Raw genomic sequence first — 17012 nt, 5'->3', positions numbered from 1 at the left:
ACATACTGGCTTCCTTTACTTCTTTCCATGCTTTTCTTTCCTTAAATTACATGCACTAGATTACCTATCTCAGGCTCAACAGTGGAAAGAACAATAGAATCAAGATGAGTGAGACTGTTCTTATAACAATGTTCATACCACGAGGAAATACAGAAAATATCGAACAGCATCTGTTTGGATTGTGGAACAAAAGGTTCTCTATTTTCCATACACATTATGGTCTAAAATTAGACAGTTGAGTGTCTAAAAATTAGAAAAATTTTTGTTCTACGGGAATTTTTATTCTAGGAGAAATAAATAAACTTTTGAAGAAATATTTAAATTATAAAATTGTTTGAAACTATTAGATATGTATAATATATCATTTTCTACAATAATGTACCACTTCCAATTTAACATTTCAAAGTTTTCTTAGAACAGAATTTAGAAGGCAGAGGAAGCTGACAATGCTGGAATGGACTTTCAGATTATGATTGTATAAAAGAGTAGACAAGAACTTGTTAGATTTAGGGGACTGGGAATTTAGCTCAGTGGCACCGCACCTGCCTTGCAAGTACAAGGCCCGGAGTTTGATCCCCGGTGTACCAAAAAAAAAAAAAAAAAAAAAAAAAGAAACTGTTAGATTTAGGGAAGGATATTACAGTGGCATTGATACTTACAGCTGTCACACCAACTTCCCTGAGTAAAACTGTAGGAGGAATTATTCCATTGGCCTTAAGCCACATTCCTGACAAAAGCTCTCTGTGTCTTCTCTATGTATTGGTATCAAGAAAATGTATTCTCATGCTGTTTTGTTTTTGGTACCTGGGATCCAACTCAGGACCTTGCACTTGCAAGGGAGGTGGCGGAACCACTGAGCTTAATCCCCACCATCTCATGCTCATTCTTAAGGTATGTGTAAAGATCACTCTATCATCTGTTCTGCACAATTACCCCTAAAGTTACTATATCAGACTGTTCTACTCAACTTCTTTTTAAAATTCATTCCTGTCTTTCCATTCTCATTGCATCTTCATTAGACATGAGGTATGATTGAAAGATATGGTGAATGTTTACAGTTTAAAAATCATTACAGTGAAAGGTAAATTGTCATTTCACACACCCCCCCCCATTTCCAACACACTCATCCCATTGTTCTTGTCACTTCCTGAAGTAACTGTGAAAGTCCCTTTGTAAGTATCTTCAGTTGTGTTATTGTGGCTGCCTCATGTCCTAAACTGATTCAAAACATTACATTTCCTGATCATTTTGACTTTGGGGAAGAGCCAGAAGTCACACAGTGCCAGATTCAATGAATGAGATGGATGAGAACACCCGGTAATGTTTTTACATGCCTGCTTTCCACTGGATGATATTTAGCAGCGGCACTCACCATATTTACTCACACCTAGTAAAGACACTCATGAAACAGGACTTCCAGAACTGCTTAAGAAAGTGGTAAGAGCAATGGGATAAGTGAGTTTGAAGCAAGGGTGAATATTTTGAATGGGACTAATGGCAATGTGTCTTTTACTGTAATAATTTTTCCAATTTAAGCATTCACTGTATATTTCAATCATACTTGGTAATAATACTCCTTCATTGGCTTATATTCAAGTTCTTCTAAAGTAATTTTTTTATGGTAAAGTGAGTGTTCTAAAACAGTTTTAGTTAAAAGTCAACTCATATTTACCTCCAAAGTGTGTCCTTCAGTATTTAAGTCAAGACAGGAGAGCTGCCCTTTGTCGGTGTGCCCGCAGCCCAGCCAGATGTTTGCATTCTTGCTGTTAGGATTCGTAGAAACCATGCATTCAGCAATAATGTTTTTAGGTATCAAAATATGTCTCATAAGACAGATTAACTCAGCTGAGTTCAAAATGTCAAAGACCTGATAAAGTTTAAAAATAATAAAACACCTGTCAAGTTTCACATTTCCTCTTGAAAATCAAATATACAATTAAACATTATCAGTACAGCAAGGAAAACCTAAAGTGATTTGCTAAACAGTAACTGATTCATATCATCAAGATTAACAATCCAAACTCCAGATAAAATCACAGTGAAAAATGAATACATATTTTTAATTGTGCACTATATATTCTCTTTTGTATGTATTTTTTAACTTGAAAATTAAATCTCAAAGTGTCAACTGAACAGAATTTTAGCAGACAGGACTTTTCTTCACTCATTTCTACATTGCAGAGCCATATTGAGTAGGAGAAAAATACCAGGACCACCAAGAGTAACACTTCTACCAGTTGAAGGAAATGAAAATTTGAATCTTGGTTAAAAAAATTTAGAAATCATTTGTAGATTCTGTCTTTGTGATCTGCCTTCAAGCACTGAAAAACAGGAGACCATGGGAACCATTATAAGGAAACAGAAGGAAGTTGTCAAGACACTCAGTGACCACTGTGACAACTTCCTGCCTGTCACTTGTGAGGCCTCAAGGAAGCTCCTTACACTCTCAGTGCCTCATCTAATTCAGGGGATGTGTTACCCATCTTGCCCACTGTATATTGTATTTAAAGATGAAATAGATATGTCTAGGGCCCAGGGATATAGCTCAGTGGTGCTGTTCCTGCCTAGCAAGCGCAAGGTTCTAAGTTCAGTCCCCGGTACGGGAAATAAATAAATAAATAAATAAATAAAATAGGTATGTCTAAGCTTTTTGATACTGTTATATATGTAAAAATTCAAGGTTGTTATGTACAGTTTTCTATAAAATACAGGTAAACTATAATAAAGATGGAAGAAGGGAAAGGGAAAACACTGAGTTATGGAAAATTTCACTGTGGTAAAGAAAAATAAATAAATATAAAAAGTCCATGTGATTAACAGTGATGGTAACCTAGTAAGCCAAGTAGCCAAAATAATTATCTAACATTTAGTAAAGTCAGTGTAGTTGCACTGAGCTATTTTTGATTAAGAAATTTAAAACGAACAAAATTTTTCGAATGAATTATAGTGAACAAAACTTTTCGAATGAATTATGCCACAAAATAAAGAGATCACAACATGAAGACAATCTTTACTTTGATCCATTAAAATCTGTATCAGTTTAAAACACAGCAAAAATTATCTTATAGATAATATGGCAGAAGAGTTGGCTTAGGCAAAACTTCCAGCTAAAACAATTTAAACTACTACTAAGTTCTTTATTATATTTAAAACATTAAAAATACAACAATCCCATAAAAAAATTACCAGACCAAAACACAGTGAGAGACAAACCAGAGAGGTTAGTTGAAACCTAAAGCCAGGCTTGTGCCTAAGACATTTATTTACTGAGATGAAATGGATGAGTCGTTTTGGATTCCTTGAGGGGCCCATGGGAGAAAAGCTAGGGGCTAGGGTGTGTCCAAGGCAGAGTCTTAATAAAGCTTGGACTTTAAGGGACTGCTTATCAGTGTAAGTGATAACCAGAAATAAAGCAGTGGGTTCCTCCAACTTCATTGACCTGCACGGAAAGCTGCTGTGGGACTATCAGAGAAAGGTGGGGCAGGTGCAAAGGGACCCTGAGAAACTGCTATTTATAAGCTTCCTCTTAAGAACATTTGTAGACCAGGTTCACATCAGCTGGATGGTTAAAACAACACCAAAAACCGAAACCAAAGCCAGGAATTGAGTTCAAAGAAATCTGTAGGAGAAACCCAACAAATGAGAAAAACTGCATGCAGAATTACAACTTTATTGAAAGACACTGAGAAGACCTATGCAAATGGAGAGATAACACACAAGAATAGGAGACAATACTATAAAGATCTTCTCCTCCCCAAACTGTTTACAGACTCAAAGAAAATCTAATCCAAAGTGCAATATGATTTATCATAAGACTGGACAAAGAAACTTTAAATTTTACATAGTACTAGAGCCAAAGTCTTCCTAGATGAGAAAAGTAAGCGAAGGGAGGGGATTATTACAAAGCTACAGTAGGCAGAACAGTAAGTTAACCAATGGCAGAGAATGTATGCGTGAATTTGTCAACATACCCTCAATAATTACAGAATAGACATGTCATATCAGTAGAGACAAAAAAGAAGAGAAATTTTAATAAAGCAAGCTAGATGGGCCGGGGATTTAGCTCAGTGGTTCCACCGCCTGCCTCACAAGCGCAAGAACCCAAGTCCGACCCCCGGTACCAAAAAAAAAAAAGCAAGCTAGAAAAATTGGTTTGCTATGTGGAAATTGGACCCAGATAAAAATATTAACTCTGGATAAACTAAGAATTTAAATGTCAAAAGCAAAACTAAGTTTATCTTTCTTCTTTCTTTCTTTCCTCACTTTCTTAGTATATTAGGGATTGAACTCTGAGCTACATCCTCATCCATTTTTATTTTAAGATAGGGTCTTACTAGGTTGTTAAATTGCCAAGGCTGGGTTCAAACTGCCTCAGCCTCCCAGAGTGCTGGGATTACAGGCATGTGCCACTATGCCCAACTAATACTTTAGAATTTTTGACTTGTACATAAATATCTTTGTGACTTGGGGGGAAAGGACTCTTTAAAACAGAACCTGAAAAGTAATAACCATAAAAAGAATGAACTGTTTAGTTTATCATATTAAGATTTTAAAATTCTGTTTATTGAAGGTACCCTATAAATGTCATCATATTGTATACCTAAAATGTACCAATAAACTTAATGAATAAAAATATTAAAAAGACATACCACAAAAACTTTGAAAACTTTTCAACATAGGCTATAACCAACAAAGAATTAGTATATTATAAATAAAGACTGTCTTTTGCCCGTGAACTAGCACAAACAATCAACAAATGGGATCTCTTCTTTTTTTTTTGTATTAAATTCTTTTATTGGTACATTGTAGGCATACAACACAATTACATTTCTCATTGGGAATTGTACCTTTATATAATGCATCTTGGTTCTTATTTTTTCCCCATTCCTAGCCCTCCCTTCACGCCCTCCACCCTTCCCTATTTACAAAGACTTTATTTCCATTTTTTCCATTTCTCATCATTTTTTCCTTTCCCTTCTTTCCTTTCCCCTGTGCCTCCCATTACCCCTACCCCTTTGGACCTTTTCTTCCTATTTTACATTATCGATTATTCATTCTAATCATTGGTACATTTTAGGTATACAATATAATGAAGGGATCTCTTATTAAAAAGCTTCTGCACAGCAAGAGAAACCACCAACAGTGTGAAGAGACAACCCACAATGTGGGGAAAAAATTTCACCTGATGTTCCTCAGACAAAGGTCTACTATCTCGAATCTATAAAGAACTTAAAAAAATCAGACCTCCCAAATTTAAAGACCCAATCTGAAAATGGGCATCTGAAATGAACAGACATTTCTCAGATAAAGAAGTAGAAATAGCAAATAAATACATGAAAAAATGTTCAACATCACTGGTCATTCGAGAGATGCAAATGAAAACAATGCTGAGATTCCACCTCACTCCAGAAAGAATGGCTGCTATCATGAAATCCACCAATAACAAATGCTGGCGGGGCTGTGGGGAAAGAGGAACCCTGCTCCACTGCTGGTGGGAGTGTAGTCTGGTGCAACCACTGTGGAAATCAGTGTGGAGATACCTCAAAGAAGTAGAACTGGAAGTCCCATTTGACCCCACTATTCCCCTGCTGGGGATTTTCCCCAAAGAATTAAAAGAATCATACCACAGTGATATATGTGCACCCATGTTCACAGCAGCACAATTTGTAATAGCTAAAACTTGGAACCAGCCCAATTGCCCATCAACTGGAGACCGGATAAAGAAAATGTGGGTTTTTTAAATAAAATGGAGTACTACTCCATTTCTCATAAAAAATGAGAAATTAGAGACATTTATAGCTAAATGGATGCACATTGAGGTGATAATCTTAAGTGAAATAAATCGGACACACATGTATAAATACCAAATAGTTTCTCTGGTGTGAGAAACTGAAAGTGTAAATAAGGACTAAAAGGTATAATAGACAGTGTGAAATAGGAAGAAAAGGGACAAAGGGGAAGTGGGAGGGGTAGGGGAAAGGATAGAAGGGAATGGAATTAATACGAGAAAATGGAAAAAAAGAAACAAAGTCTTTGTAAATAGGGAAGGATGGAGGGGTTGAAGGGAAGGCAGGGAAATGGGGAAAAAATAAGAACCAAGAGAGACTATGTAAAGGTGCAAATTTCCAATGATGAATGTCATTATATTGTATACCTAAAATGTACCAATGATTAGAATGAATAATCGATAATGCAAAATAGGAAAAAAATGTCCAAAGGGGTTGGGGTAGTGGGAGGGGCAGGGGAAAGGAAAGAAGGGAAAGGAAAAATGATGAGAAATGGAAAAAAATGGAAACAAAGTCTTTGTAATTAGGGAAGGGTGGAGGGGGTGAAGGGAGGGCTAGGAATGGGAAAAAATAAGAACCAAGATGCATTATGTAAAGGTACAATTCCCAATGAGAAATGTAATTGTGTTGTATCCCTACAACGTACCAATAAAAGAATTAAAAAAAAAAAAGATTGTCTTTTGCTTGTGTAATTTTAGGCAAATAACACATTAGGAAAATGAACAAAATAATAAACAGGCATGCTACAGAAGAGAAAACATAAATACAGAACAGCAATCAGAAAAAGACATATGGGGTTTTCTTAAGTACTGTCAATATTTTTTGTATTTTAAGATTATGGAGATTATAGGGATTTTACCTATAACTATTTTAATTGTGTGTGTATATTTATTCATGTTTCACTAAATATATTTGGGGATTTTACACATGTATACACATGTCTAGCATATTTGTATAAAATTTTAACAAATTTTGAATATAAGAATACCTGGGCAGAAGTAGGCCTTTCCTGAGGATTTTCTTTCAAACACTTTTTAATTAACTTCTCAACCTTAGGCCACGGGGCACAGCCATATTCTCTAACTGGATCTAAAAGATTGAAAAATATCATACTAGTACAGTAACAAAGTTATTTATTTCCTCTGAATATATACGAGAACTCCAGACATTGCAAAGGAAAACACTGATCTCCACATTCCTGTGTTTATTACGAATTTACTTATCACAAAATTAAAGCTAATTTGATCTCTATTTGTGGCAGCAAAAAAGATGTCTTGATCATTCTATGATATAAAAAAAGAGATACAGATACCAACTGAATAAAAAAAGAGATTTCCATTCCATACTTTCATTTAAAATGGACATGGAAAACATTTCTGCTTATATAATAATTAGGCTTCTACTGAAATCCTTTTTATTTTAATATTAAAAGTAAGCATGCATTTTATCTTCATATCTACCCCCAATGGGTTTGTGCATATTTGATTTTTATAAGAGGAATGACATTCTTCAGGTTGGTGCAGAATGCAAACCTACATACTTCTACTGAAAAGCTAACTAATAATATAAACAAAATGACCTTGATGGTTTCTATGACATATTCAAAGAATAATAGATTTCCTTTTCATTTTTGCCAGGATCCTTTGAAGTCCTCCAGTAGAAAAGTTAATGCTACATTCCCTGTACCTGCTCCATTGTGTGTATTCAAAAGTATTTCTTAAGTGAAAAGGAAATGAGAAACGTGAGAAACCTAAATAAATAAAATGGACACTTTGTAGGAGAAATTAAAATAATGATCAAGGAATGAATGATGAGCTCCTAGAATTTCTTGAAAGCATAAGGCAGCCATTAAAAGGAGGCCTGATCTCATTAAGTACTCATTTACCTGTTCTTTTTAATATTTATTACTAACAATTATCATTGTAAATAATTCAGGCTTTCATTCCTGCATATAAATTATTTTGCTCCAAAAAAATGAAAATACTCCTGCCTAGTGGGAACATAGTAACTCTTCATGAGAATTAGAAGTTACCAAATCTGGGGTTCTAACAGCAGTTCTCCTTTCCTGAGTATTCTTGTAACTATAATGCCAAATTCACAAATATTAACTTGGGATTTTTTGTTTTTTCTTTTGGTACCGGGGATCAAACTGGGGTCCTTGCGCTTGCAAGGCAGGCGGTGGAACCACTGAGCTAAATCCCCGGCCCAATTTGGGATTTTTTTGAAGCCTAAAATATTTTTCATGTGATTTTTATTAATGTGTCACAGGATTTAAGAATATCCATGCATCAAACAAAATTTATGTGTAGTGAAATAAATTCAGTATACAACTACTTGGAAATGAAACTGCTGGCAGTAAGGAAAAGTCTTTCTTGGAGACAAAACAGAACTTACCAGGTAATTTTCCTTGTATTGCTAATTCATCAAACTCATTTGGAAATTTCAAACCCTCTACGATTCTACCTCCAGTTGTCAAAATGTCATAGAGCAGCAAACCAAATGAATAAACGTCAGCCTGTTGGTTATAAATGACATTTCCTCTGGCAACTTCAGGAGCACGGAACCCTGAAAAAAAGCAGATACAGCAATAAGTACGCCCAACAACCAGGGGCCACACATCCAAGAAAGTAGATCCTAAGGCCAAACAGAGTCAGGGCCTTGGTTTCTAAGAGGTCTTATGATCTCTGCAAGGAGATATCTGATGAAATCAGTTAATAGCCTTGTCCCCAGAACCACAGCAGGATACAAATCTCCTTCGATCTTTATTATAGAATCCTATAATCCTATTAAAAGATCTTCAATCTTCAATACAATCGCTTTGAAGGATAAAAAGGATAAACATTCAATAATAAATTATAGAGTAGGGAGTTATAATTAATGAAGCAGAGGAAAAAATCTATCATTTTTCTGGCTCCTAATATGACCCATTTTCAGGGCAGTGATTTTGAAAAAGAAGGGTGAGGAGGGAGGAGCTCCCTAGACTTCACGTCAAGTTACTTTAACCTGAATCAAAGTCCAATGCCCTTATTATTTCCACTTCATTCTATCCAATGAAAAAATAAAAATAAAACCAAGCTAAAAGAAATAAAAGTGCCCTCTCTGAGGCTCCTGACTGAAGTTCTTTTTAGAGAGGAATAAACCTTTCATTCCACAAGAGATAAATCACTTTTAATCCTTCAAGAAAAAAATGAATAATTTCTACAATCTAAAGAATTCAACAATATAAAATATCGACAATCTAAAGAAACCCAACCACAACAGGAAAATAGTTAAACGGTGTATACTACACAGTACATTAAAATAATTTTCAAGATGATAAGCTATAACATAAATGAAAAGAAACTATAGGGTATAATTTTGGTCAAAGTTATCTAAAATATGAGAAAAAAATCAACTGAATTTTCTTTTTTTTCCCCATTAAGTTTATTGGTACATTTTAGGTATAAAATACAGTTACATACATCATTGGGATCTTGTAACATTACATGAGTAGCTTGGTTCTTATTTTTTACCCATTCTCCTGCCGTCCCTTCACCCCCTCCACCCTTCCCTATTTACAAAGACTTTGTTTCCATTTTTTTTCCTTTTCTCATATTTTTTTCTTTTCCCTACTTTCCTTTCTCCTACCCCTCCCACTTCCCCTGCTCCTTTACACCTTTTCTTCCTATTACACAATATCAATTATACATTTTTTAAATTACAATATCAAGATCTAGGAGACATTACCACAGATTTTACAGAATTTAAAAGGGTATAGAAAGCATATTACAAAAATCTGTTTTGAAATAAATTTGACAACTTCTAAGAAGTAACTTAGAAGACAAATTAATGAAACTTAACTCTGGAGGAAATACAAAATTTGAATAGCACCTATTAAAGAAAGTATATTCCTAGCTTGAAAACCTACTTATATGACAACAGCAGGCTCATAAACATTTTAACTGATAAATTATATCAAACAATTAAAGCAGAAAAAAGAAGGAACACTTCTCCCCTCATTTTAGGAACTCAACATTGTGCTAATCCTAAAACTGGATGAAGATAATAGAAGAACAAAGTATGAACATAGATAGAAATTTGTTTAACAAAACAAACTATTAGAAGTCAGATCTGGCAGGATGTAGAAAGTGGTTTTGTTATAGGGATGACAGTGTTGGTTCAGCACTGGAAGATCCACCCCCAAAAGTCATCATTTTAACAGAGGAAAGGAAAAAGCCATATGATCCTGTCACTAGTTGGAGAAAAAGTATTGGACTAAATTCTACAGCTGTTCATGGTAAAAGCTATCAGGAGACTAGAAGTAGAACAGAAACTTCTCAACAGATTAAAGACATGTACTCCATACTTCCAGCGAGAACACCTTACATGAATGGAGAAGATACAACGCTTTCTCCTTAAGGTGGGGAACAAGGGCAGATATGCTTACTCTTTATCTGTCCATCAAACTTTGAAACCTAGTCCCCAGCAAAATAGTCTGGCAATAAAATGACACAACTAGGATAAGATTGGCACGGCAGAAGCAAAATCTTTATATGTAGATGAAATGATCATCTACAGAGAAAATACTAAGAAAATCTCTAGGAGCCCCTAGAACTTGTATTTGAATTTAGCAAGATTAGAAAACACAAGGTATACATAAAAATTCAGGTCTGTGTATACTTGCTATAAATGAAGAATTGGATATTGAAACTTAAAAGTTATGCAGGAGTACACAGGACCTAGAAAAGTAAAAAGAAAAAGATTAAAAAAACAGTGTTGGAAGATGTTTAGTACCTAATTTTAAGACTTCCTCTAAAGCTACAGTAATCAAGGCAGTGTTGGTGTAAGAAAAGACATATAGATCATTGGAATAAAACAGAGAATCTAGAAATAGAAACACACATATATGTTCCACTGAGTTTTGAAAGATTATTTAACATTAACATTTTATAGAATATAAACTCAATTAAAGAGCAGAGGAAAAGATAGTGTTTTCAGCAAATGGCACTAGAACACCTGGTATCTGTATATAAAAAATTAACTTCAACCCTTTTATACATAAAAATAACTTGAAAGGATCTATGAACCTAAATATGAAAGACTAAAACTATAAAACTTTAAGAAGAAATTACAAGGGAAAATGTGTATGAATTTAGGGTAGGCAAGAATTTCATAGGATGTAAAAAATGATGTATAAAAGAAAAAAATTGATAAATGAGATTCCATCAAAATTTAGAACTTTAAATGACATCATTAAAATGAAAAGTAGTCCTTAAACAAACCACATTTATAATGCATATAACCTATGACCAGAATATATAAAGAACTCTTATAGCTCATTAATAGACAACCCAATTAAAAAGTAGACTCAAGGGCCAGGGATTTAGCTCAGTGGTTCTGCCACCTGCCTTGTAAGCAAAAAGACCTGAATTCGATCTCTGGTACCAAAAAAAATTTTTTTAACCTAAAATAAAAAAATAAAAAGTAGACACAAGAAGTTGATAAATAGCCAGTACAGCACAAGGAAAGGTGTGCAACACTAGAATCAGAAAAATACCAATCAGTACAATAACAAGATTGAATTATACACTCATTAGGAAGATGAAGTTAAAAGTTTTAAAAGAACGAATGTCAGCTTAGGTGTGAACCAGTTAAAACTTTCTAATTCTGCTAATGTGAATGTAAAATGATAAAACCATTTTTGAAAACAATTTAGAAATTTCTTGTATTACTATTAAGAACCAACAGTCCTGTTCTTAAGTTTTTACTTGAGAGGAATGAAAACACATGTTCACAATAGATTTGTATACAAGTTGAGTATCCCTTATCTGAAATTCTTGGGAACAGAGTGTTCCAGGTTTTCGTTTGAAATCCACTTGATCTGCAAAGAGGATAGCTACTCCTGCTTTTTTTTTCAGGTCTCTGTCACATGGAGTATTGTTTTCCACCCTTTACCTTTCGGACTATGAGTTTCTTTTCGAATTAAATGTGTTTCTTGTATACAGCATATTGTTGGATCTTGCTTTGTGACCCATTCTTCCAGTCTATTTCTTTTGATTGGTGAGTTGAGACCATTAACATTGATGGCTATAACTCATACATATTGCCTTATCATTTTCATGACTTTTTCTGTTTGTTGGATTCTCCCCCTTTGTATTTAATTTCTTGTCGCACCCAACGGATTCATTCTGCTGGGCTTCCTGGGGTTGTGATCCTCGTTGTCTTTTCCTAGGATATTGTCTAAAATTTTTTGGAGTGCTGGTTTGGTATTCATGAAGTTCCTAAGGTGCTCTTTGTCATGAAAGTATCTTATTTCTCCAGAAATTATGAAAGATAGTTTTGCAGGGTACATCAATCTGGGTTGGAGGCTGTTTTCCTTTAGGGCTTGAAATACATCACTCCAAGTTCTTCTTGCCTTGCATGTTTGTGTTGAGAAGTTTGCTGTGATTCTGATGGGCTTTCCTTTATATGTGATTCATTTCTTTTCTCTAACTGGTTGTAGAACTTTGTTCTTCTGTTGGGTTTCTGGAATCTTAACAATTATATGCCTATGTGTAGGGTTTTTTTTAATCAAGGCCTGTTGGAGTCCTATATGCCTCACTTATCTGTATGTCAAGTTCTTTTCCCCTCCTTGGGAAGTTTTGTGCCATTACTTCTGTGAACAGTTTTTTTATGTCATCTGCACACTCTCCTGTTTCTTCATTGACTCCAATCAGTCTTATGTTATTCTTCTTTGCATCGTCTAGCAGTTGCTGGATGGATTTCTCATGGTCCCTTATAATTTTAAAGCAATTTTTCTTTTCCTGGTCACTAATTGCAATCTTATCTTCTATATCTGAAATTCTGTCCTCACATTGGCTCATTCTGCTGCGTAGACTTTCAATGGAGTTTTTAATCTCCTGGAAATCTGTTTGCATCTGTTTTATGGATTCCATTTGTTTCCTATGTTGGGATTCCATCATGTTCATGAGCTCCTCTCTAGATTTATCAATCACATCTTGCACCATGAGCACAATCTCTGCTGTTATCTGAGAAATTATTTCTGATTTCATTTTTTCCAGATCCTCTTTTGTTGCCAGTTCAGGAAGTCCAGGTGTTTCACTATCAGAGTGTTCCATCTCGTTCCCTTTTGGGATTGCTGTAGGTGATCTGGAAGTCTGGTTTTGAGACTTGTTTATGTGTCTCATTTCAATGGGGGTGGGGGGTTGCTGTTGGCCCCTGCACAGCTCACCTCCTGTGTGCTGGTGGGGTAGTACAGCAGCCCAGAAGCCTCCTCTTGTGTGCTGGGACTGGCTCACCTCCTGTGTGCTGGCGGGGGTGGCGCAGCGGCCCAGAAGTCTCTTTTTGTGAGCTGGGAATGGCTCACCTCCTGTTTGCTGGCAGGGATGGTGCGGGTGTCCAGAAGCCTCCTCTTGTCTAATTTTCTTAACTGTGATTTTGGTATTGTGATGAACTAAACAAACATCTTTATTCTTAGGAAATACATGCCATATTCTTAGCAATAATACCACTTGCTGCCAAAGAGTCAAAGATTCATATTCACATACAAAGAGAAAAAGAGAAAGGAGAAAAAATAGTTTAAAATCAGTGAATATGTGTATAGTTTAGAATCTATAAAATGAGTGAATAGTTTAATATCATGAATATATGTAGGGCAGATGGATGCACATTACATTATTCTTTCAAATTCTATAGGCTTAAACATTTTCAAAAAAAGCAGATGAGAATGTATATATGCATGTAGTCATTAAAGACTAGAAATAAGTACATCCAAATGTAATAATGATTATTTCTATGTGTTGATATTGTACACATTTTCTTTTCTTTTTTGTATTTCTGAAGTTTTTACAACAAACCTTCTTGAACATTCATTTGATATGCACAAGAATCACTGTGGTAGACAGAATAGACGCTCCACTGTTCAAATGACATAGTCCTTTTAGAAATGTCATGCTGTTTTTTTAGGACTACCAATATAATTAATGGTAAAGTCAAGAGTACTTAAAAATAATGAGCTACCCACATGTTAAATAGTTCATTAACAATCTTTATGCTTATCTTCTTAGAATTTAAAAAGGATTTTAGAAGGTGATTTAAATCTTATCCAATTATTTATTATTCATTCAACACATTAATTAGGTATCTATTACATCAAGGTTCTATTCAAGGACTATGAAAACGTTCAGCCTATTTCTTTCCTTGATAATTCACTGTTAGAATTTAGAATCACAGAATCAGAGAGGGAAGAGACTTGAAGAATCACTTATTCTAGTTTCTAAATTCTCATTCAATGCACATATCCCTTCCAACAGGTTTTATTCCTCCAGGCTCTAACTCACAGAGGAGAGCTGCTCAAAAGGCTAGAATTTTTTTTATAATTATTCAGAAAACAATAATATAATTGTGAATATGGAAAGAAATATTTACTTCAATATGGAAATGTTTTTAACCTTTTTACCTTCCTCTTTCAAAGTACGTGTCTTCATTGACCTGACTCCCAGTATGGTAATATAATATCATTTATACATTCAGGAAGTGCCTGTTATAATATTCTTTCAAATGCTTCTATAAATCCATTTAAGGAATTCCTCTTGTCCTTGATTGCATTAACAATTTACTGATGAACATCTCAAAGCTATTAAATGGAATCAGTTTGGTACTTGGTAAGTGTTTAATAAAGTATTACCAAATGCATGAATAAATGAATACATAAAGTATAATTTTCCCTTGCAGAATTACTGTAACAATCACAATGTTAAAGTAATTGAGAAAAATATGACTCATTGTATAAAAACTATTTTTAGCAATAATTTTTCAGAGAAGCCTGAATTTTAACAAATGTAATGAGCAAATAAAGATCCATGGATCAAGAATATGAGAAATATATGAATTAAGTCTGAGTATATTTCACATGGTACCCAGAAACATGTATTTTATTTGTTTTTTAATGTCAGAGAAGTATGAGTAGAGTATGCTGCATAACCTCTATCAGGTGACAGTGTTTATCCAGAGAGTAACATTTCATTCATCTAATGACTGTCATATGGATGTTGACAGACCGGAAGCCATCAGTCAGATTCACTTCAGTCAACAATATACTATCACAGGATACAGAATTGACTGTCACTCTCAAAAGGAAATCCATGTAGAGTTAATGATGAAACTCTCCAAGGAGTTTAAAGTTAAACTCACTCACCCCATATTTATCCTTCATGTACATGGACTCACACTGCAATGTGGTACTTGTCAGTGAGTTGTTCCTGCCTTTGGTCTTGTGATGTCACGGCTCTGGGCCAGAGGCTCTGCTCTTAGGCTGCTTGGGTTTGCATCTTGTACTGCCCGATAGAAATAGTTAACATTCCCTAAGCTTTAGTTTCCTCACCTGTGGACTAAGAACGGTAATAGGACCTAAATCTGAGGGTCATAAAGTATAAATGAGATAATCAATCCACTCAAAAGGCTAACTAAGCACAAGCCAGGAACATTGTTCATGAACCAGAATGGTCTGTGCTTATTCACGGATTCTCTGAGATACCATAATTCACCCACACTCACAGGCACAGTCAGGATGAAGGCACTGCAGGAAAGATTAATATAAAACACAACACAAAATTTAACAATTATAAGGTCTCTGGTTTCTCAAGAAGTTTTAATGTTAAAAGATACAACCTTAACAGGAAGATCTAAGGGAAAAGATACAGAGAAGGCACATCATTTAAGAGGAACTGCAGTATTTTCTTCTCAGAATTGCTTTAGTAAGGGTTTGGGTGATGGTAGTAATGGTGACCAGTATTATTACTTAAATTTGAGGTAGAGTTTAGGACTGAGACAACTGGAAGTGCTCTACAAATAAAAATAGTAATAATAAAGAAAAGTTTGGTGATATAACAAGAAAAAAATACAACACATTAAGTAACCTAAGCAAAAAGTGGGTAGAAAAACACAGATCAGGCCCTGGGTATTTGTGTCATGATCCTTCTCCATGTTTATTGCCAAAAGTCAGTATGGGAAGCTGGCTGCTAGCTGGTCTGGACCACTGAGGCAAGTAACAGAGCTCAAATCCAGAAACGTCTCACTAGTCCCCAGAGAGGTGCAATGTCCTCTCTAAGTGGACAAGAAAGGAAGTGCAAAAGCTGTGTGCCCACCTCAGCCTCCCATGAAGACAGCAAGCAGATCTACAAACACAGCATCACTGGGCTGTGTCCACTTTTCCTCTACAATTCCATCCTCAGCACTTGTTTTCCCAAACTTGTAGTTGACAATATTTGCTACTCTACTTATTATTAATGGTTCTGTTGTTTTGTTTTGCTTTTTGATAACTGATTGAATATTTAAGTCATTCTGAGCACATGTTAGAGTTACAGGTTGTCTAGGAAACAGACTGTAGGATTTAAAGTTAAATACCTCTCTGAAATCCATTTTCATTTAGCTTGAGCTATCATCTCTGCCACTCACTGCGTGACAGAATATTACTGAGTCTAAATGTTCATGTTTGAAAAATGAGAAAATAACAGCAAACTTTCAGACCTGGCCCAGAGATAAGAGATTGTGTCTCTAATGTAACTGGCACACAGCAAGTGCTCAAGAAATGAGTTATTTTTATTGTTACACAACCTAGAGACACTCTCAGCTAAAATATAAACTCTGATGTGGTTATGGGAATGTTTTCAAAACACAACCATGCAAAACAAAAAGGAGAATGCATTTGGAGCAAAAATAAAATCAGGCATTGGACCCTGGGAAATCTCAGGCCATTTGCTTATCTCAGCACGTAAGTTGGGGGACAGTGGAACAGACTAGAACCTCTTTGCCAAGTGAGATGTCCTCTAACTCATTTACTTCTGTTCTAGGCATGAGCTGCAATCACCAAGTTGATATTAAGACACCTACAACCTTATTTACACATACCTCCCAGCACACTGGTTGACCAAAGATAAAGGCTGACTGAAGACCATCCTCTCCAAAGCGATGTCAACCTCTCAATTTTTTATTCCCTGCCCAAACTACAATCTGAAAGATAAGAAATCTATACAGATTGCTGGCCTTGTGATTATTTCTTACAAATCAGAACTTGAGATTCTGATGAACCTCTGAGTAGAAGTAGAGGGGAGCTGAGAAACAGGGTGGGGCTGGGGTTTCCCAGAGGGTAGACAATGAGGTGGGGAGCACATGCTAGGTGCAGGGCCATGGAAACACAAAAGTATATGATGACACCAGAAATTAATTGTTACTGGGTGCACTCAGTTA

General features: G+C 35.3%; 1 protein-coding gene across 4 annotated transcripts in view; it reads right to left on the bottom strand.

Moving 5' to 3' along the window:
• Lrrk2 (leucine rich repeat kinase 2) overlaps window positions 1-17012 on the bottom strand; it is a 155855-nt gene that overhangs the window by 16985 nt on the left and 121858 nt on the right. For 3 of the 4 annotated variants that reach the window (XM_087200061.1, XM_087200060.1, XM_087200062.1), the window contains exons 42-44: window positions 8181-8351; window positions 6775-6875; window positions 1673-1867 (exon numbers count right to left, since the gene is read on the bottom strand). In XM_087200061.1, coding sequence (XP_087056187.1) covers window positions 1673-1867; window positions 6775-6875; window positions 8181-8351 — 467 coding nt within the window. Of the gene's footprint in view, window positions 1-1672; window positions 1868-6774; window positions 6876-8180; window positions 8352-17012 lie in introns of those variants that run through there. The other variant, XM_087200063.1, reaches the window with a different exon arrangement.

The sequence above is a fragment of the Heterocephalus glaber genome, unplaced genomic scaffold, assembly GCF_053883595.1.
Source record: "Heterocephalus glaber isolate CG9 unplaced genomic scaffold, H.glaber_assembly_v1.0 deba00001733, whole genome shotgun sequence".
Classification (NCBI taxonomy): Eukaryota; Metazoa; Chordata; class Mammalia; order Rodentia; family Bathyergidae; genus Heterocephalus; species Heterocephalus glaber.
Note: the sequence above shows the minus strand (reverse complement) of the source record. Positions and strands in the feature narration are given on the sequence as shown.